The sequence below is a fragment of the Cryptomeria japonica genome, chromosome 7 (genome assembly GCF_030272615.1).
Source record: "Cryptomeria japonica chromosome 7, Sugi_1.0, whole genome shotgun sequence".
NCBI classification, from domain to species: domain Eukaryota; kingdom Viridiplantae; phylum Streptophyta; class Pinopsida; order Cupressales; family Cupressaceae; genus Cryptomeria; species Cryptomeria japonica.
In genome coordinates this window covers 184615621-184639041 of record NC_081411.1, presented here as the reverse complement: position 1 = coordinate 184639041, position 23421 = coordinate 184615621, and the positions used below count along the sequence as shown (strand labels likewise).

The 23421-nt window shown below is 29.8% G+C and overlaps 1 protein-coding gene across 2 annotated transcripts; it reads left to right on the top strand.

The window, feature by feature from the left end:
• The first annotated feature begins 14353 nt into the window (after window positions 1–14353).
• On the top strand, window positions 14354–22223 carry LOC131056322 (ankyrin repeat-containing protein ITN1). Of its 2 annotated transcripts, XR_009358323.1 has the most exons (4): window positions 14354–14903; window positions 19175–19596; window positions 21061–22091; window positions 22196–22219. XR_009358323.1 is itself a non-coding variant. In XM_059207610.1 (3 exons), exons 1-3 carry the CDS (start codon window positions 14426–14428, stop codon window positions 21997–21999), a joined length of 1839 nt encoding a protein of 612 aa, XP_059063593.1. In that variant the 5' UTR covers window positions 14354–14425; the 3' UTR covers window positions 22000–22223. The 2 variants fall into 2 exon arrangements, 1 of the variants encoding a protein (XP_059063593.1); XM_059207610.1 differs by having other exon boundaries at window positions 21061–22223.
• The last annotated feature ends 1198 nt before the right edge of the window (window positions 22224–23421 follow it).

Sequence of the window (23421 nt, the reverse complement as noted above, 5' to 3'; positions counted from 1 at the left end):
TATGAAACTTGAAGACCTTTTTGGTATGGTTGAGAATGTAGAATCCCCATATAATTGCATTAGCTGCAAGAAGAATAGAGAAAATTAGATAGATTCAAGAAAGATATGGATACTTTAGTAAGATTTAATGTAGTCTCATGTGAGTTTTTTTATAGAGATGGTCAAGGTGGAGATCAAAGTGGAGAGAAGTGCAAAGAAGAATGGTCCAAGGAATAGGGATGAACACAAGAAGAAAGGAAATAATATTGCGGTTTTAATGACATGGGAGGCAACTCTAGAACATATGGTTAAGGATTGGGAATCTATCTTATAGAGTTTGTTATGTTTTGAACAATATTCTATTTTGTGATTAGTATTATTCTCTAATATGCTACCTTCAGACTTCATTTTAACTCATTTTCTATGTGTACTATGAAGGAAAATGATTCCAAATTTGAAATCATGATAATCATGATGGCGTAAAACAAGATTTACCTTCCTCCACATTGGGATGCGTTTTGAGCTTTATGCAGGCTGTCCAAAGCAGGCACATGAGAAAGAAACAAGGCTGGAATGGCATCAAGTAAAGTAAAACGAGGGAAACATTCCATGAGTATCAGATTTGACAGATATGATTGAAAGAGAGAAAATGTCTTATAAGATTCTTTCCTACATTATTTCATCTTCCTTCCAAGGTTGGAATGTCGGGCAGAAGGGATTAATGAAACGAAACTCATCCAAGCAATAGCCAAAGTTGAAAGTAAATGAACGAAAATGATTCCAAATTTGCCTTCCATGTATCTCGTGTATTCGTTGCGCAAAATGCTCTGTTTTCGAAGCTTTTCTGAATAGAATAACTGCTAAAGTAGATCTTTCGGATGTGAGTCTCTGATATATTTGGGGATATCTTGTTCATAGTTTTTCATAAACTCATAAAACACAAAGGAAACTACCATTTATTTGGAGATATCTTCTTCATAGTTTTTCTCTTTTTGAGATTGTCCAGCTTAATTCAAAGCATGCCCAAGTTGGCAAAAAGAAGTATTTAGAATACTTGTTTAATCCAAAGCCTGATAACTCTATATTTATTTGGAGTTTCTCCAAAAAAAATGTATATTGATAACTCTATATATTGATAATCATGATGGCGTAAAACAAGATTTGCCTTCCATGTATCTCGTGTTTTCTGTCGACCCGGGTACCTTATTCGTTGCGCAAAATGCTCTGTTTTCGAAGCTTTTCTGAATAGAATATCTACTAAAGTAGATCTTTCGGATGTGAGTCTCTGATATATTTGGGGATATAATAGACTTCGTTCCACGAACTATGGGTCCACTGAAAACATGGGATTCATGATAGAGAATTTATGTCCAATTTCCAAATACTTCTCTCCCTCTTGTGTATGGATCGATAGGCTTTATGATCACTATTCTTCAAGTAGTTTATAATATATTAAAACACACTATGATAGAGAATTTATGTCCAATTTCCAAATACTTCTCTCCCTCTTGTGTATGGATCGATAGGCTTTATGATCACTATTTTTCATATAGATTATGAGATTCAAATTTTAAAAATTGACATTGAAGTAGTGTTTTAATTTTTATAGTAGATTTTATATGCATATCATCTGGTATTCTTCACCTAATTCCTGTTTTAGGCTTAATGAATATAATTTATTATTATTACATATTTTTTAATAAATAAACAATAATGCTTGATACTTTACCCTAAAAATTAGAAATTATAATATTATCATTACATCAATTGGTAACTTCAAAAAATTTCAATTAGTCAAAGATTTAATTAGAAAACTATAAACTCTAGATAAAGTCATAAAATACCAAAGAAGCTCAACTTTATTTGTAAATAAAATTATAAAATTATAAACCCTTGACAAACTCATAAAACACAAAGGAAACCACAATCTATTTGGAGATATCTTGTTCATAGTTTTTCTCTTTATGAGTTTGTCCAACTTAGTTCAAAGCATGCCCAAGTTGGCAAAAAGAAGTATTTAGAATACTTGTTTAATCCAAAACCTGATAACTCTATATTTATTTGGAGTTTCTCCAAAAAAATCAACATTGAATTATGTTCCACATAATTTTTGTAAGGAATTTAAGTGAAAAAACAACTTCCCACTTGGATTTTATTTTTAATTCAAGGCTTGAAGCTATAGCTTCCAATTGATTTGGCAGGTCACACTTTCGTTGGATTTTACTTGGTGGATAGATTCTTTTTAATTAGTTTATGCATAATGCAATATTTTCCTCCATTTCTTATAATTTTGCAGTGCATGCACTAGGAATGGGTATGGCTACATTTTAAGGACATATGTATGCAAATAGTACTCTATATATTGCTAGATGTGGGCTATCAGATAGAGCCATATGAAGCTTTGTATTTTCTTGTACATTCTATACATATTAATACATATATGGGGCTTCCCTCTTTGAAAAGATACTGAAATCAAGAAATAGGAGAGTGGTGCATAAATAGCCCCATCAACAAGAGAAACGAAACTTGGGACAATGTATGGACATCCATTGAAACATATATTAAACAAGAGTTTTTTAGAGATTGTGGTTGAAAATGCCTTATGATACATGTATGCATTAAAAAAGCGTAAAATAATGGGTATTTTTATTATATGATGTATTTGAAAATGCTGTAGTAGGCATGTACAAAATGAGGTAGCATATCCTTGATAGAAGAACATTTTGGTAAAAATATTCAATGAATTAAATGTGGCTTTTGGGACATTGTGAGTATAACACCTGCATAAAATGAATGCATTGAAAATAATTTTAAACTCCTAGATAAATAAATTTATTATTTTAGTCTTGTAAATTGTATCCCAATAAAATTCTAAACTCATTTTAGGTTCACTTTGGTGGTTGTGTCTCGTGCCCCTTTTTCACATCTTATTGTGCTTAATACATGACTATTTTTGGAAGGCTTACATAATCTCATGCTCACTAACCTTTATCTCATCTCAAATAGCTATGACTATTGCACCCAACACCATATACCTCCTAGAATAGGTTGCTTAACACCATAGTCCAATCAATTTGGGCCCAAATTTGAACTCCTAATAATTAGTAAAACAAGGAGTGGGAAATTTCCTCCTGATGTAAGAATTCTTCAAAAATAAAAGAAAAAATATGTAATTTATGTATAAATAAAACTCTCTCCCTCATTTAACTTTTTATCTCCTACATATAATCAAGTTAGCTTTCCTCTCAAGTCAAATTTAGCATTTAATTAAGAATCTTCAATGCAATTAAGGAGAAATATAAATTCAAGCATTCAAGTTCAACAATCATGATGAAGCTATGTGTTCTTCTATGAATAAAGGTGTGCATTAAAACCTCCCAAAAAACATCAATATTTGTGTGAGGCTTCAACTCAATAAGTTTCATATCAACATATCATTTGTCAATTGAATTATTTTCCCAAGGTTTTTAGTATTTTCCCTAGCAAGGGTAAGCTCTCTTTTATCCAAATTTTTTGTAATGAAAATAGAAATACTTATGCATGGTTTGACTGAGGAAAGACTCTGTAGAACCTAATATTTTCCTTCTTTTTTGTATGTAGGTTACAAATCCTATATCCAAAAGGAACTACCATTTATTTGGAGATATCTTGTTCATAGTTTTTCTCTTTTTGAGATTGTCCAACTTAGTTCAAAGCATGCCCAAGTTGGCAAAAAGAAGTATTTAGAATACTTGTTTAATCCAAATCCTGATAACTCTATATTTATTTGGAGTTTCTCCATAAAAAATGTATATTGAATTATGTTCTACATAATTTTTGTAAGGAAGTTCAATAAAAAAACAACTTCCCACACTGATCTTGAGAGGAGGGTCGTGGATTTTTTTTTAATTCAAGGCTTGAAGCTATAGTTTCCAATTGATTTGGCAGGTCACAGTTTCATTGGATTTTACTTGGTGGATAGATTCTTTTTAATTAGTTTATGCATAATGCAATATTTTCCTCCATTTCTTAGAATTTTGCAGTGCATGCACTAGGAATGGGTATGGCTACATTTTAAGGACATATGTATGCAAATAGTACTCTATATATTGCTAGATGTGGGCTATCAGATAGAGCCATATGAAGCTTTGTATTTTCTTGTACATTCTATACATATTAATACATATATGGGGCTTCCCTCTTTGAAAAGATACTGAAATCAAGAAATATGAGAGTGGTGCATAAATAGCCCCATCAATAAGAGAAACGAAACTTGGGACAATGTATGGACATCCATTGAAACATATATAAAACAAGAGTGTTTTAGAAATTGTGGTTACAAATGCCTTATGATACATGTATGCATTACAAAAGCATAAAATAATGGGTATTTTTATGATATGACGTATTTGAAAATGCTCTAGTAGGCATGTACAAAATGATGTAGCATATGCTTGATAGAAAAACATTTAGGTTAAAATCTTCAAGGAAATCAGTCTTTTGGGACATTGTGAGTATAACACCTACATAAAATGAATGCATTGAAAATAATTTTAAACTCCTAGACAAGTAAATTTATTATTTTAGTCTTGTAAATTATATCCCAATAAAATTCTAAACTCATTTTAGGCTCACTTTGGTGGTTGTGCCTCATGCCCCTTTTTCACATCTTATTGTGCTTAATACATGACTATTTTTGGAAGCCTCACATAATCTCATGCTCACTAACCTTTATCCCATCTCAAATAGCTATGACTATTGCACCCAACACCATATACCTCCTAGAATAGGCTTCCTAACACCATAGTCCAATCAATTTGGGCCCAAATTTGAACTTCTAATAATTAGGAAAACAAGGAGTGGGAAATTTCCCCCCGATGTAAGAATTCTTCAAAATTAAAAGAAAAAATATGTAATTTGTGTATAAATAAAACTCTCTCCCTCATTTAAACTTTTTATCTCCTACATCTAATCAAGTTAGCTTCCTCTCAAGTCAAATTGAGCATTTAATTAAGAATATTCAATGCAATTAAGAAGAAATATAAATTCAAGCATTCAAGTTCAATAATCATGATCGAGCTATGTGTTCTTCTATGAATAAAGGTGTGCATTAAAACCTCCCAATAAACATCAAGATTTGTGTGAGGCTTCAACTCAAGGAGTTTCATATCAACATATCATTTGTCAACTGAATTGTTTTCCCAAGGTTTTTAGTATTTCCCCTACCAAAGGTAAGCTCTCTTTTATCCAAAATTTTTGTAATGAAAATAGAAATGCTTATGCATGGTTTGACTTAGGAAAGACTCTATAGAACCTAATATTTTCCCTCTTTTGTTATGTAGGTTACAAATCCTATATCCAAAAGTTGTTGAATTTTGTAGAGAAGGCTAAGATATATAGTTCTAGGCTTTCCATAGGTGAAAACCCTATATTTGTGTCAATGTGCATATGTTTCTAATATGTTTTGGTTCAAATTCAAAGGGAGTGATCTACAACATGCATCCCGATCGAAAATCTAAATTTTTAGCTAATAAGAACATCTTTGTGTCTAGGGTGCCAAGCACACTTCACTAATATTTTCATGCTTGGAAGTGCTTGGATTTTAGTGATTGTTTCCATTATTGAGATATCAATCCCTATGCCTAAATCAATAGGCAATTTTCCTACATACACATCACCCATAATGGATATCACTACACAAAATGGTAATTTTATCCATGTTAATAATGGGGATTTTCCTAGATCAATAAATATACTTATATTCTACCTCAACCAATATCCAATTTGTTTCCACAAAACATGCATCAATATATATTTATATTCCACCTCAACCATTCTCCCTTTTATCTATATGAAATTAGAATGCTACTCAAAATGTAACCCAAAAAAATTGATATAAATTCATTAGACACTATAGCTCGGGCAAAAATTTGACTTCACATTTTGCACCTCCAAAAGATAGATATGATCATCTTTTTCTACTCTACAAGATTCCATATTTATAGTTGTAGAACCTATCACCTGGACACAAAAAGAGAAGAATGATGTTGTGGAATAGGGGTTTTCGTGAGTCAAACTCCAGGTTTGCAATTAAGTCTTTTATTGAAAATGAATTTGAAATGTAATGGATATGTAAAGAATTCCTTTTAGGGCAAAGGCTACATCTCAATTGAAATGCTAAAATTGAAATCATATACCTTGATAAGTCTAGCTTTAAAATTTTCATGCAAAGTTGATGTTATCACATAGGATGTAAAATGTCTTCATAGAATCTTGAACTCAGATGCCGTCTTCTATGCTTGAAACATGAATACTTGAAATTTAATTGAATTTGAACTTGAATTTCATAGAGAGGATAGATGGACTTGTTCAAATGAGGGGCTAAGGATTGATTTTATACCCCACTACATCAAACATGTTCAGATTTTTCAAAGAAATTGACATGGGAAGGGAATTCCTACACATATTTTGTGATTGTTGTCAGGACCAAAAATTATGCCCCTTTTGCCATGACAATGGCCCTCTGAGTGCCACTATCCTAGGACACTAGCGTCTAGGGCGCCCTTGTCCAAGCAATTAGGTTGCACAAGGGTCCACAGACCAAAAGATGAGTGAATTTCAAAAATTGAAGCCAATGTGAGTAAAAATCAAGCAGGATCAAGGAACAAAAGACCCTAACAACAAAGTGAGGCCAAAGTGTGGATAAGAATTGTATAGGGATATAATTTATGACACTACACCTACATACCCATCCTTTCATAAGCTCAATTTTAAAAACTAGTTTTTGATGTATCCTCACATGCTAAATGTTTTGGAATGGATTTTTGATATTTTCCCATGTTTCCACCTAGACTTATTTATCTAGAGGATCGCTAACCTAATCACCTACATGTTTTTCTACACTCTAGTATTTTTCAAGTTAAAATTTTATTTATATTATTTATGGATGACTTGGAGTGGTACTATTTCTAATATTTAATATTATTATAAATTTTCTATTTCTCAAAAGATTAGTCCTATCTCTTCTTTGTACATACAAATTCAAGCCTAAGTTGAAGTGCTTGCATAAAAAGTCTAACCCGTATAAGATCTCCTCAATCACTAATGAACTGTAATTTAGACTATGAGAAGAGTCCAATTGAATTTGAATATTCAAACTATCCTACTTCCTATGCCATGATAGAAAAGTTGGTCTTATTATTGCAGTTGCTTATTTGTATCATCTAGATAATTGAGAGGTTTGTATATAAACCAAAAATTAGATTGTTATTATTACTCCATCAAAAAAAGTGAGATATGCTAGTCATTTTCTTGTGCACAAATGACAAAATGGATAGGGAACTCTTGAATCGTCATTCTAAATAACTTTAAAAAATATATGTTTAAAGATATATGATTATCATCCACTACAACAAAAAATTAATATATATTTTACAATTTCTTATTTTTATTTTACATATTTAAATTATTATTTTAGAAGCTCCTATTTAAATTAATCTTATATACCAGTTACAACATTTTTAACACACACCTTCTCTATTATATACTTAATATTTAATAATTAGTATTATATATCGTAATCATTTCTAATAAAAAAATAATTAAAACATCTAATGAAACTAATTGTTTGAGAAAAAGTGGTTTAACATCAAACATTTTATCACCTTACTAAACATACCCATTATCACAATTAGCACAAATCAATCCTTCATTTAAGGCACACCAAATCTTATAGTCGGTTCCTTGTTGATATGGAAAAAAAAATTGAATGGATACAGCCACTGCTATGGCCGCAATTCATCTACCTATTGCTCTCAGACCCTGTGGTCCCAAGCTCCTCGTCACTCCTCTAGCAGGAGAGATGATTCATGGAGGCACCCCTTGGCTTCTCCTCTGTGTTGTGGCTCTACCTCGGGGTGGACTTCTGCTGCTCTTGTGACTTTTACTCCTCCTACTGGTGATGGCTCTAGGTGGCCTTCTACCACCCCTTCCATGTTTCCTCGTCTAGCCCTGGCAATTTCACCTCTTAGGCAGGAGGAAGGAGAAATTGACAAAGATCCTGAAGATGGGTGGTCCGTGCCGGACCCAAAACCTCACCCCGCTGATGTTTGGGGCAAGAAAGATTATCTTGATCCTCCTCCCTCGGCTGCCTCTGCTTTGGCTTCTTGACGAATTTTTTTTGAGGAATATCTTTGTTTTTTTATTTCGATTGCTAGCCGTGTGACTCTCGCAAGGTGATCTTGTATCCCCTGACCTTTTTTTGTGAATATGTACTTTAATATTTTTAATTAATAGAGAAGGCCTATTTACCAAAAAGAAAAGACCACACTAAAGATATAATCAAACATCATACAGTGTTCATCAACCGACATCAAAATATTTTTAATAAAGATTATTTCTCCATCAACATTTACACTTTATTCTTAGATAACTTATATTTTTATTTAAGCAGTGTAATACCTTATGCTTTATTCATTTTCATTAATGCAAGGTAGTTGTGGGGATGGAATTTATTAATATGAGGTATTATGATTTTTTCATGAATATATATTAGATTATATATAAAGTGGAGATATATCATAGCTTTAATTTTTTATTTGTTCTACTTAAATAATATTTAATTTATCACATTACAAAATATAAGTCTCGATATTTCTAGACTTACTTTCATTCACAATTGCAACCTATCAAAAATAAAATTAATAAACATTTATTAATTTATAATTTTAATAATTTTTATTAATTATTTAGAAAAATTAAATATAAAATAATATTCTAAAGTTAAATAATTTAGATTTAATAAATTTTCTTTTTCTTATTGAAGGAAAGCTCAAATTAAAATTTTGTAAATTAATTTATTAAATTAAGTTATTGAATTAAGTTTTAAAATTAAATAAATTAAGTTATGTTAAAATTATTAATTTATTAAAACTTTAATCAAGTCATAATCATAGTTGATTGCAATTTATTCATAAGGTTAATATAAGTTTAACTCTAAATCTATATTATGATGGTATTCATAAGTGATCCCTAACACTAACAGCAACCCTAAGTAAACTTTAATTAAAAGAAAAGCATTATAAAATTATGATTCTAATCGAACCCTATCCCTAACCCTCATAAAATTCTAGCTCCAACCTTTGTTGAGCCCTAATCTTTATTAAAATTTAATTGTAATTGAATCAGACTAATTGCTAAGTTTAATTAAGTCTAACCCTAACTATAAACTCTAATTTTATTTGGTTTAGGTTTATTGTTTAATTTGGTTTTAGGGTTAAGATTTAATTTGTCATTGTATTAGGTTTCAATTTTGTTTACGATTTAGGGTTATAGTTGAACTTTGTCTAGGGTTTATTTGGCCTTTGGGTTGGCGTAAGATTCAATTTGATCCATTATCTAATTAGGTTTAGGGTTAAGCTTCAATTTGAATTCACGTTTAGTGATAAGGTTATGCTTCAATTACTTTTAGTGTTAGGGTTCAATTTGGTTTAATGTTATGGTCAAGTTACATAAAATATTAGAGCTAGGGTTTGTATTAAAAGCATAGAATTAGGGTTATCTTCAAATTGTTTTAATGATAGGGCTAGGGTACATTTTTGTTTAGGTTTAATTGTTTAATTAAGTTAATGGTTAAAGTTCAATTTCATTTAGCATTATAGTTCTATATGTTTTAGTGTTGGGGTTAGGTTTAGGGTACAATTTGGTCGAGGATTTATGTTCAGTTTGGTCTAGAGTTAGGGTAATATTTGGTTTAGGATTTATGGTCACTTTAATGTAGACTTAGAGTTTATTTTGATTTCATGCTTTATTATGTTTAAGGTTACGATTCAATGTTGTAAAATTTTAGGTTAGGGTTAAATTTGGTTAAGGGTCTAGGTTAAGGATCAATTTAGTTTAGTGTTAGTGTATACTTTATTGTAATGCTAAATTAGGTTTAGGGCTTTAGTTTAATTCAGTTTGTAATGTTAGGGTTAGCAATTTAATTAGGTTTATTCTTATAAATTTTGATTTATTAGGATTAGTCTTATAGGTAGGGTTTGATTTGGTCTAGGGTTGAGATAAGTTTGAATTTCATCTAGTATTCTATTAGGTTTAGAGTCAGATTTCATTTTAGTCTTTGGTCTACTATTAAAGTTATGGCTCAATAAATTTAGGGTTAGTAGTCAATTTAGTTTAGTATTCAATTATCATTAGGGTTATAAATTAAGTTGGTCCAATGTTAAATTAGGTAGAGGGTTAGTGTTCAATTTGATTTAGTGTTTGGCTCCAATTTGCATTATTGTTTAATTAAGTTTAGGGTTATGTCTCGATTTATTTTCTAGTGTTAGGAATACATTTCAATTATGTTTAGTTTTATAGATAGGGTTTAATTAGGTTCCCAATTAGGGTTTAGTATGGCTTAACAATAATTTTAGTGTTTTATATTTCCTATGGTTAGGGTAAGCTTCAATTTGATCTATTATTCAATTAGTTTTAGGGTTAGGGTTCAATACGGATTCAAGTTATTGCTAATGTTATGGTTCAATTAATTTTAGGATTATGGTTTACTTTGGTTTAGAGTTAGGGTCAAGTTACATATAAAATTAGAGTTAGTTTATAATTAAAAGAGTAAATCTAATATAGTAAGTGTCAAGGTTCATTTTGGTTTATGGTTTAATTTGGTTTGGTGTTATTGTTCAATCTAGTTTACTGTTCAATTAGGTTTATGATTAGGGATCAATTTTCTTTAGTGTTCAATTGTAGGTCCATGGCTTAGGTTAGGGTTTGATTTGTTTTAGCAGTAGGGTTAGGGTACAATTTAGTTTAGGTTTAATATTGCATTTAGATTAATGGCTAAGGTTCAATTTCATTTACTGTTCGAGTTTGATTTGGTTTATTATTAGGTTTAAGTTTAGGGTTAAATATGGATTCAATTTTAGTGATAAAGTTGTGGTTTAATTAGTTTTAAGGTTAGGGTTCAATTTGGTCAAGGATTTATGTTCACTTTGGTTTAAGGTTAGGGTATAATTTGGTTTAAGAATTATATTCACTTGGATGTAGGGTTAGAATTTAATTTGATTTCATGTTTTATAATGTTTAAGGTTATGATCCAATGTTGTATAATGTTAGGTTAAGGTTAAATTTCCTTATGGGTCGAGGTAAAGGATCAATTTAGTTTAGTGTTAGGGTATACTTTATTATCATTTTAAGTTAGGTTTAGGGGTATGGTTCAATTCAATTTATAATGTCAGGGTTGGTGTTTAATTACGTTTATTTAGTCTAGGGTTCCAATAAGTTTCAATTTGGTCTACTATTAAATTAGGTTTAGAGTTAGAGTTCAATTTGGGCTTTGGTCTAGTATTAAGGTTATGCTTCAATTAATTTAGGGTTAGGGAGAAATTTACTTTAGTGTTTAATTATTATTAGGGTTAGAAATTAGTTTTGTCTGATGTTAAATTAGGTAGAGGGTTAGTGTTCAATTTGATTTACTGTTTGGCTCCAATTTGCGTTATTGTTTAATTAAGTGGAGGGTTATGATTTGATTTATTTTTTAGTATTAGGAATACATTTAAATTATGTTTGTATTTATAGATAGGGTTTAATGTGGTTTAGAATTAGGGTTTACATGGCTTAACAATAGGTTTGGTATTTTATTTTACCTGGGTTAGGATAAGGTTCTATTTGATCATCTATTCAATTAGTTTTAGGGTTAGCATTCAATATGGATTCAAGTTATTGATAATTTTATCCTTCAATTAATTTTTAGGATTATGGTTTACTTTGGTTTAGATTTATTATTCAATTTAGGCTACTATTCAATTAGGTTTACAATTAGGGTTTAATTTAGTTTGGGTTTTAGGGTACAATTTGGTTTAGTCTTATAATTAAGATTACATTTGGCTTAGGTTAAAACCTTAAGCTTTACTCATTTCCATTAATGCAAGGTATTTTTGGTGATGGAAGTTATTAATGTAAGGTATTAAGATTGTTCTGTGAATGTAACGTTATTAAGTACATATTTTTTTTCTTTCAATATAGTAATACAATAGAAATCAAATTAATAAATAAATAAAATCTGATATATTTTCAAAAAGTTTTAATATTTTTATTATTGTTAAGATTTTTATTAGTTTTTAATATTGACCAAAAATATTTATAAGAATAAAAGTTCTTAATGAAAGATGTTTATTATTAAATAAATTATCAAACATATTGTTTTTAAATATTTGTTTGATTGTTTTTTATTTTATTTATTTGTATTTTAATTTCTTTTTATTTTTCTAGGTTAATGGAATTTTTTTCTATTAAATTAAGATATCAACCATTTTTCTTTAGTACGCTGAAGGCCTTCCCTATATGAGCTTTACAAGCGGATGATCCATGGTTCATATCATCTTAGAGGCTTTCAAGACAATTAAAACATTTGCAATCATTAGATGGAAAAACAACATAAATCCGACAAAAAATTATTTAATTTAGATTTTTTTAAACAATTTCATTTGATAAAATACAATATTTTTTTATAAATAGATACATAAAAAAAATTATTTTAAATTTATTTTCTTGTTTTAAAAGTGTTTTTTAAAAATAAAATAGAATGTTTTTTAGTGAATATATATCTATTTGATATTTGATATTTGATATATTTAAATTTTATTTAATTTACTAATCATTTAAAATTTTTAATATGAAATGATTTGCATGCAAAAAAAGAATAAATTAGAATTGACTATTAGTTTTAAATCTAGATTTTAGTCTTTAAGTTATTCTAAAATTATAATTAGTTATTGTTGATTTGTTTTTTAATAGAAATTTAATTCAATTTAATTGTGTTGTATTAGATAATTAATATTTATAAATTTTAAAAATTATAATTTATTATAATTTTGAAGTTAATTTTAAGCTTAAAAAATATTGTACTGATTTGATTCATAATTTTACATCCAATAATACTTAATCCCACATGGAAATGGAACTATACTTAAAAAAATTGAAAAATTTTACAACCAATTCAAAAAGAAAAAACCATAATTATAGTTAATTTACTAAATGCAATATAATATCTAAAGATCTAATCTAAAATATGTGAGAACGTACCCTACTAACCACAACACGCATCATTTTAGATATGATAAATCTTAAAGTTAATATTTGGATTGTGATTCAATTAATGTTAATGATGTTTGTAATCTATTAATTAAATTTTTTAGGTACTTGTTTTATTAATATTTTAGATCTAATAAATTAGAAAAAAAAAATCTATTTTATTTAATTATATTTTAATTTAAAATATTTATTATTTACTATAAAAAAATTAAATTATTATTTGTACTAATATTTGGATTTTCATATATTTTGACTTTGCATTTAGTTTATTCTATTTTTATTTTAATTTTAGATTAAAGTTTGAAATTTATTTTTAATTATTTATGTCTTATTACAAAATTACAAATAATAATTAATATTTATTAGAATTAATTTAATTTTAATTATTTATTTTATTAAAATTTTAATTTATTCTACACAATCAAATTTAGAAGAGTAACAAGCAAATCATTATGGACTACAGAAATTTCATGATTTTAATATTAAAATCATTTCTAATAAAAGAATTAAAACTTCGTACGAAACTAGTTGTTCGAGGAAAAATGGTTTAACATTGAACACTTCACCACCTTACTAAACATACCCATCATTGTAGTCAACACACTTCAATCGCCCATTATTTTAAGCAATGTAATGCTTACACTTTATTCTTTTCCATTAATGCAAGTTCTTAGGTGTGGGGGAAATTTATTCATGTAAGTTATTAAGACATTTTTTCAGTTATTAAATATAATTTTTCCTTCTTATACTAAAACAATAGTAATCTAATTAATAAACAAATAAAAAATCCGATATTTATTCACAGTTTTAATATTTTAATGATTATTAAGATTTTTAACAATTATTAATATTGAAAAAAAATTATAACAATAAAATTTATTAATAGATTGTTGAAAGGAATGATTTTTATCATTAAATTAATTGTCAAACATAGTTTTTTAACTTGTTTGATCATATTTTCTTATATTCTTGTGTACTCTTTCTTATTTCAATTTTAAAAAATAAAATAAAATGTCTTATATTCTTCTAAAATCAGACATAATGAATTTCTTATATTCATCTATAATTTACTTTATTCTAATACTTCAAAATTTATATCTAATATTTGATATTTAAGTAAGGTATAAAACATAAACTTTTTCTTTTTAACAATCTGATTACCATTTCTTATATTCTTACTTCTTATATTATTTTGTAATCTACTTTATTTCAATACTTTAAAATTTATGCTTGATACTTATCGTTAAATGTAATTAATCTGATATATATCTTACTTTTAAATATATTTTCAGTAACGCAAAGTACTAGAATAACATTTTCCTCCTTTCGAGGTGTATGTCTGTTTACATATCATTTTTCCTGAAATTTGCAGAAATCTTCCATGGCAACTGAACGTGGACATCACAGCGAAGGGATCGATCGCGATGCGTACAATGCCGCAGTATGCCCTGGAAAAGAAATTGGGATATGTAAACTTGAAGCAGCTCTCAATAGTACTACACCCGGAAGCAGAAATACTCTTCTTCATGTGGCAGCCAGTGTAGGAAATCTACCATTCATTGAAAAGCTCCTGCAGCTCAATCGTGAACTTCTGAAGACTACCAATGCCCAAGGAAATACTGCGTTGCACTTGGCTGCTCAGGGAGGTTTCTGTAGTGTTGTGCAGGTTCTACTCCAACAACAGCAAAATGGTGTGAATGTTCGCAATAAGCTTGGAGAAACGCCTTTGTTCAAAGCTTACGAGAGCGGCGATATAGACACAGTGAAGTTGCTATGTTGCGCATATCAGCCAAGTATACGCCAAAAGACAGTGCGCGGACAGACCTGTTTATATGTGGCAATAAACAAAGGAGATGAAGGTCAGTCGTTGGAGTTTGTATTTTTCTTTGCCTATTGATTTCTGAAAATATCTATCTCCCTCTAAAATAAAAACATTTAGCTAAGATCGCCTATAATGTCACTTGTCACTTCTATATTAGTATGCACTCTGTTAACTTGATGTTGAAGTTTAATTGTAGTTTCAAGTGATTTTTTTAATTGAAGCAAAACTAAAGTAGAAGAATATAGCAGTTTTAACAGGTCGGAGTTTTGAATAAGTCCATTAAGTTTAATTGAGTGTAAGAAACCATCATAAAGAACGAGGTCAAGATTAAGATACCTCTTAGTCTTTGATTCAGTCATATCTTTTGAATTTTAACTTTCAGTTTTGATAACTATATGATATAAAGCCTTTAAGTATATATCAATAAAATGAAAACAACTAAAATTCACGTCTAAAATTAATAAAAATGTAAACACAAACAATGACACTTATTTTAGGAAGAGAACTAACATGTGACAGATACATACATATATACTTATTTTAGGAAGATAACTAACATGTGACAGATACATACATATATACTTATTTTAGGAAGAGAACTAATATGTGACAGACACATACATATATACTTAAAAGTCATGACCACAAAGATCATAAAAATATAAAAAACACAAACACAAAAGTGACCAACAGATGACAACAAAGTTATATGCAGAAACCAAGCAAACATCTCTTTATAATCTTGCACATGGGAAGTTCCTTCGATTCTGAACTCTAGAAATATACTATTTAATAAATCAAAATCATCTCAATATGAATGTGTACCAATAATACATTTTTCATCAAGTTTTTAAGTAAAACTCTTGAACTAAACTTATTAGATTTCTACAATGCATACTAATATCTTAGTTGCTTCTGAATTTGATTGTGTGACATATTTTTGTATCAACATTTCAAATCATACTCTGTGATCCATCATCAAAATGATTAGAAAATACAAGATATAAAAGATGATAAATTGCCAAAGAAACCTCTTGAACTGCCATTTTCATCTTAACATAGAACTTTAAGTCTACTTTCTTGAAAAAAGAAAGCATACTACAATTGATTCGGACCATCTAAAATAGAAAACATGTTCTTCTCTCACCCTACTACTGTAATCCTTAACCCTACTACTGTAATCCTTAAAGAAAATTCTATAAGATAAAAAGAGAATCAACATCAAAGGATGCTCGAAAAGAGACCTTTATACGTTGTCTGAAATGCCCAAGTGACAGTCTGCAACAGTTCAAACCTGACAAAGTTCAAAATACAGTATCATAAATAATGAATGCACCTGAACAAAACAGAAATCTCAATGTCGTTTCAAGATCATGTCAATCAAGAAGTTTTCTGTGGAATCCATTCTGAAGTCCAATTGTCTATGTTGGGTCAACAAATCCTTTTAGCTTCTTGGCCTTGTTCGTTAGATTCTTCGTCTGCGTAGATGGGTTATCTATATATTGTAGAATAAACATTTGCATTGATACATCAGAATTTCGTATTTGGTGCTCTTAATAATATAGAAATGAATATCCTGTTTCTCTCATGGATGTAACCATTTATTGGTGAATCACATGATTCGTTGTGTTCTTTATGTTGTCCAGTGATACACATATTTTATCTGTTTCTTTTTACATAACAATTATTATCAAATTTAAAGAGAATTTGTTAAGACCACTATCAAACAAGACAAAATAGGGGACGTAGACAAATGGAGAATTGAGAAATTCTCTTCATAGAATTTCAGGACAGGGAAGTTGCAGCCGGAAGCGTCGCTAATTAAAAAAGACCCTTCGATCACATTTAAAGGAAAATCAATAAAGCCAACCTGTGAGGATAGCCACATTATGATATTCTCTTCTATTGTCACTGTGTTCAATTTGGAGGTTGTTAATACATTGTTGACTACAAATTTTATGTGGCCGCATCATCTTTCAGGATGGGGATTGTTATTATATTTATATATTGCTTATGATTGCCCTGAGGATCAAGTAAGAAGGTAGATGATAAATTATCATCTATAGATTGCCTTAAGGAAAATGTTAAGGATGGAAGATACAATAAGTGTAACCATGACGAAGTGAGCTAGGAGAACTAAAATGACCTAACAAGAAGCATGATTAGAATGTAATTATGTGGGTGGTGAGAATTTTGAGATGTTATTACAATCTTGAGTGTGTCTATTTGGGAAAGTTTTGCATTATAATTTTTATGATTAGTGTTGAATATGTAGATCCATGTGTGGCATTTATTCATTTAAGTAATATCGTTATAAGTTCATGTGGTTGTCGTCTAGCATGTCAAAAGTCCTTTTGTAGGAAATTGTTACGTGTTCAAGGATTCAATAATATATTGAGTGATTTTGGAGAATGGTTTTTCGTCTTACTAAGGGTTTTCCTAAGATATATATTGCATCTGTTCATATGATTGTTCTATTTATGTGTGTGTTATTTGTGTTGTTTGCACTATTGGATCATCTGTTATTGTACCCTCCAGACCTATGACTACATCATAAATTCATTTCAAAAAGATTCTTAATGTGACATGTTATTTACTATTTTGATATGTTTCCATAAATTGGAATTTGATGAAGAATAGGCTCAGCTTGTCTCATTAAATATTCTTCTTTCATGAGAAAATTGAGTATCTAAGCTTGAGCAATAAATACTAAAAACATGTATACTATTTTTCAATTCATTTTCTAGGTTTTATAAAAAGAATAAGTTGTCCACAACAAAAAGAATTGGTAACAATAGCATTTTGATAAATGGAGGTACCATGGATAAGTTATAATTCTAACATTTGATAATAGATATACCAAAGCATTTATAGTGATTACTCGGATGAAATATGATAAGTAACAACCATGTGTAACATAGTATTGCAAAGGAAAGAAATCAAAGAGATATTTATTAACCATCAAATGAGCATTGACATCTATGAAGAATATTTCAACATGAATATGAATTTGAGACCAAAGCCTAGCCACTGTATTAGTTTTATGATATGAACTCATCAACTTATATTTATAGACGTTGTCAAAATCTAACTTGACAAACAAATCTTGTGTCATTTATACGCTTCTAGCTAAAAATAGATTATTAAGAATATACCTTCTAAGAAATATCATTTATTCAACACTCACAATATCTTGAATAACAGTTTTTATTCAAAAATCCTCATTCCTCTCTTTAGACAAAAAGAAAAATGAAATCATTAATTATATTAGAACTTAAAGAACCTTTAATCTATCATCACACAATCATACAATTAAATGAAATTCTATTGAAATTCCATCGAACTTTATATTTTTTTCACAGAATATAGAAAAAAAACACTGATTTTTTAAGGGAAAAAAATCTATCTAAAAACATCTTGCACTAGAAATGTAAATTTTAACTATATCTTCAAGGAAGTCTTTTATATCCTCCCACTTGCTATCCTCTCTCAAAAAATTCATCGAAAATTTCTAAAAAGTGTAAGGTAATCTTGTTGGGATTTGTGTAAAAATCACGTTCATCCATAAAAGAAAACAAATTCTCTCTTTATTTCTATAATTAAAATACTTAAATGAGCTTCTGCTACCTTCGTTTATGCAATGGATTCAAGCTTGCACAACTCCGTTTCAATGAAAGATTCGAGACTTAAAAAGTTATCTTGAGATTAAAGAGAAGTGTTTTTCTAATGCCATTTTTTAAGCTAAGTAATACCTTGAAAACAGAGTAACACCGCCAATCAACTAGAGCAGATACACAAGTTGAGCAATTTTAATGGCAACTACTCAATCCAAATCTTGTTAAAGGCTTCAATTTTAACCTGTGATTAATCTTTCGCAGCACAAACTAATGGCGCTAATTCTGTTTTAATGTTATGTTCGAATAGAAAAGGGTGCAAGGTTTTTAGACCTAAAATATATAAAAAATATTTATTTGTGATTTGATTGGAAGAAAAATCGGTGAGAACACATTCTCAAGCGAGAGAACGCACGTCCCGCGAGGTCTGAGGCAGAGCCTTGCAGATGAACAGGAATCACGCTTTTAAAATTCAACTTTGAGTGATCTCATTCTCTTAAGTTTCATTTATCATTTTGTTTTTATGAGATTAGACTGTATAATGTTCTTGTTTAGGTTGAACTTTGTATCGCTTTAACAAAGATAAAATAGCCATTCTTGAACGATATCATATTTAATTTCATTGTTTTAACCACGTATATGTTTTATAGGAGAAAATATCACTTGACAATGATTTTGGATATCTATTTTCCAGATCTGGTGAAGCATGTGTTAAATTCAGTAGATGGAAAAGAATTAATCCAAGAAAAGTATGAAGATGGCGATACAGCCTTGCATGTAGCCACTCGGAAAAGCTACTTGCATATAATGAGCCAGTTAATAAAGTTTCAACCTGGATTGTGTTATTGGGTTAATGGCAATGAAGAAACACCGCTTTATATGGCAGTGAAATTGGGGCATCTGGAAGCAGTAAAAATGTTGGTAAAGGAGAGGCCAGATGCTGTTGAAATACGGAATTGTTGTGGAATGAACGTGCTACACATAGCTGTCCAATTTAGCCAAATGCGAATTACTGATTATTTGAGAGAAGTGGTAGGCCTGTCAGAACTGGTGAACCAGGGTCTTGAAAGTGGAGACACGCCTCTGCATATTGCAGCAAAGAACAAAAGCATTCGCGTAAGTTATTTCTATCACATGCTTCTGTCAGAATTCTGAACATGATATCCTAAATTTTTCAATGAGGTAAGAACAGAGTCATACTAAAGAAAGTGCATTTGAAGAAACCTGTGTTACTCGTGCGGTTTAACAATTTATCAATAAATACTAACTTGAAATATCAGAATGTCCATCAAACATCTGATTCCAATTTCAACAACTTCTGTTCTTTCAGATATTCTAGTTAGATATGCATAAATTGGCTCTGCTAATTGCTCACATGTGTGCTTGGATTTATATTGAATTCACCGTTAAAACCATTAGTAGATAGTAATATATTTATGAAATATGGGAGAATAAGATTGATTGAAATTTTTTATTAAAATCGTATTAAAGTATTATATGGTTTGATAAATTATAAAAGATACTGTCTATTTCATGATGAATGAGTTAAGGAGTTTTATTCATCTAAGTATAATTTTTTTGAAAGTAAGCTAAATGAGTTTAGCTTGGGAACTCCATGCTTAAAAATATTTTAGTCTGAATAATTCTAAGGTGGGTGACCTCTCAAAAAGTCCAAATCTTCTACCTTAACAAAAATAATCTAAATAAAATATTTAATAATTAGATCATACATATTAAAAAAACTCTTATAAATCACTAATGGTACAATACAAATTAATTAAAATATCTTTAAAATTATACAATTAAATTTTAACAATACTTTCTAATAAAACAAAATAAATAATATATAAATATAAAAAATCTCAATTAAAATATATAATAAGTTCATTCAAAATCTGCCTTCCTATCCATTATAAAAGATAATTATTTTTAGAGAATTTATCCATCCAATAAATTGTAATTTGAATTTGATTAAACTTACATGTTTATAATAACACTTTAGGCCCTTACAAAAGTTACAAAAATTATCCATTTACAAATCATTTTGATAAAATATATTTTAATTATTATCTTCAAGTTCATTGAAGTTATTGATTCTCTCATCATACAAATTTACATAATTTAATATAGAAAGCATTGATTTGCTTTCTGAATTCAATTGCATAACAAGTTTGTGACTCCCAGAATTTGTTATTATCCTAGTGATGGATCATGGAGTGTGATCCTAAAGGTTGATTCACAGTGTGATGCGAGAAATGGTTGATTCAAAATATTTGTTAAACAATTTAATCTAAAAAGCATTGATTTACAGTATGGATTGTGGAAATCTTATATCATTATTTATAATGATATAAAAATAAAATGGACAATCAATATGAAAAAGAAATTCAACATAGATTACACTTTTGTTTCTCCACAATACTGTAAGCTTTGATTTGTTTAGATAATTCATCTTAAACTAGATAAGATCTTATTATAAAAGAAAATGTAATTTCAAATGAATCATCTAAACAAATCAAAACTTAAGAATGTAACTCATCTTCATTGAACTGCCGTCTAACTCGATAATGTATTTTGTAGATGGTCGAATCGCTGCTGCAAATACAAGGTATAAACAAAGACGCCGTTAATAAAAAGGGCTTAACGGCCCTCGACATTGCAAGAGAAAACACAGAGTACCACGAATGCCACAATATGATAGCAAAGCTGGCGAGCTATCCCCTAAAGAGAAGGCATTTCCTGTATACCTTCCCAAACGTGAGCCCACAAAAATACGAGAATGCCATTATGCTGGTGAACAAAGCATATGAGGACAGGCGGAACGCAGAATTAGTGGTGGCCGTGTTGTTAGCAACAATGTCATTTACAGCCGCCTTCACCATTCCGGGCGGTTTTAAAACGGAGCTGGAGAAGGGGGAGACAGAGAAAATGTTAGGTTCCCCTCTTCTGATTGGGTTGGTTTCGTTTAAAGCATTTCTCATTTTTGACTGTCTGGCCTTCTTTCTGTCGCTCTTTGTGGTGCTCATGTGGCATTTGAGTACACCTCTCACCACGGGAAATAAAGTAATGTTCCTCTTTGTAACCAACATCTTGGTTTGCTCCAGCTTTGGCTTCACGGCGTCCGCTTTCGTTGTTACAGTGTATACAATGCTTGTGCACAAGATTAACACTTTGGCTTTCTTCGTGCTTGGCTCCTGTACCGTCATATGTTGTTGTGGTTTTCTCCTTCTTCTCTGTGGGAATATAAAGTCTGCAATAAAGATGGCGAGATTCAAGCATCTGCATGGTGTAATTCCTCTTGATGATGACCGAATGATAGAGTGTCTGTGGATGAAACTGGAACGTCTGGGGTTTTTGACCGGCTGCGCCCGGAGAAAAACTAAGTACTCTAATTGTTCTAGAAAGGGCAGGGCGAATCTTAACAGTGGGTGTATGGAGAATGTTCAGATAGAACCTCGAAATCATGTAATTGTGGGACTTGACCAAAGACAAGGGATAGAGCATAGCTGCCAGTGGTAAGTAATGATTGGGAAAAATCCTTTAACAAGTCTGAAATTTTCCTCCTGGAGTTCTGCAGACTAAATCTTCCCAGCATTCAGCCATAAGCTCAAGTATGAATGGAATCCTGTAGATTATATTTAAATATGATTTTGTCTGTATTCAAGTAAGTCTTGTAAGTTGAATGCTAATTCATTATTGTGAAAATATTGCACAGGATATGGTTTAAGTCCGAAATTCCAGCTTAGTCTAAATAACAAACTTTGAATTTTTTATATATTTTTGGAGTTTCCTTGCTTTACTATGGCTTTATTTCAGTATCAGCTGGGTCAAGATTAAATATTTAATCTTATTCAAATTTCAAAAGGATCCTTGATCAAAATTTTATTTAGTATTATTCTCTTTCATTCCTGTGAACCCATCATATGTTAGAAATTGTCAAAGTTCCATAAAAATCTAAGTTCAGAAGTTTTTATTAAAATTTTAAAGACTATTAAATGTTGGAGTTTCAAAGTTTCCATCACATTTTTTTTCACAAATCTTACATTCTTTCCTTGTTTCCATTGAAGTCTCAAACTTTCTCTTATCAACATTCCTTTTCATAATCCTTACACTTACACAATTGTTGGAGTTTCAAAGTTTCCATCACAACGTACCTTTTTTTCAAACCTTACATTTTTCCCTTGTCTCTATTGAAGTTTCAAACTTTCTCTTATCAGCATTCCTTTTCGCAATCCATACACTAACACTTTACACTAAGTTATCTTTCGAAGTTGCAATTTCAATCATTCTTTTACACGCATCATTTATGGCATGAGTTCTTTGGTATCCTCAATACTCAACTAATAACATTTCCTTATATATATTATTTAGAATCAAAGATGTAGGAATACCTAAAAAATGATACTTCTAAACATGACTTGTGAGGTATCCCTCACTACTAATCCCCAACATTTCACACTACTTATCATATCTAGTTTGTGAGTTAGAACCTATTCTTTCTTACATACCTTGTAAGATGAATTCCTCAATATCTACGATCTCCAACTCTCCACATTTCACTCCGTGTATCTTTCGAAGCCAGTGATGTGAAGATACTTTTATTTGTTTTCTTTTAGGCATAAAGTTTGGTGTACTCCAAGTCCCCAATCCTTCAGAAATGGTATGAATTTTAAGGCATTCTCAACCCTCAAATTTTGAAACTTTACAACACTTCCATATTGCACAACTCTCACCTACTTCTTTACACAATTGACAAAATCATTAACAACTAGATTTGATTTTTCAACTAATCCCCAAAATAAATATCAATCTCAAGTGTACAAATTTGAACACAGTTCCAATGATGGAGGGTGGAGATTACCATAAATTCATTAATGTAGTGGTTAAATTCTGACTCTTAATAGTCTTCACACATATTCATTAATGAAATATAGTTCTTTT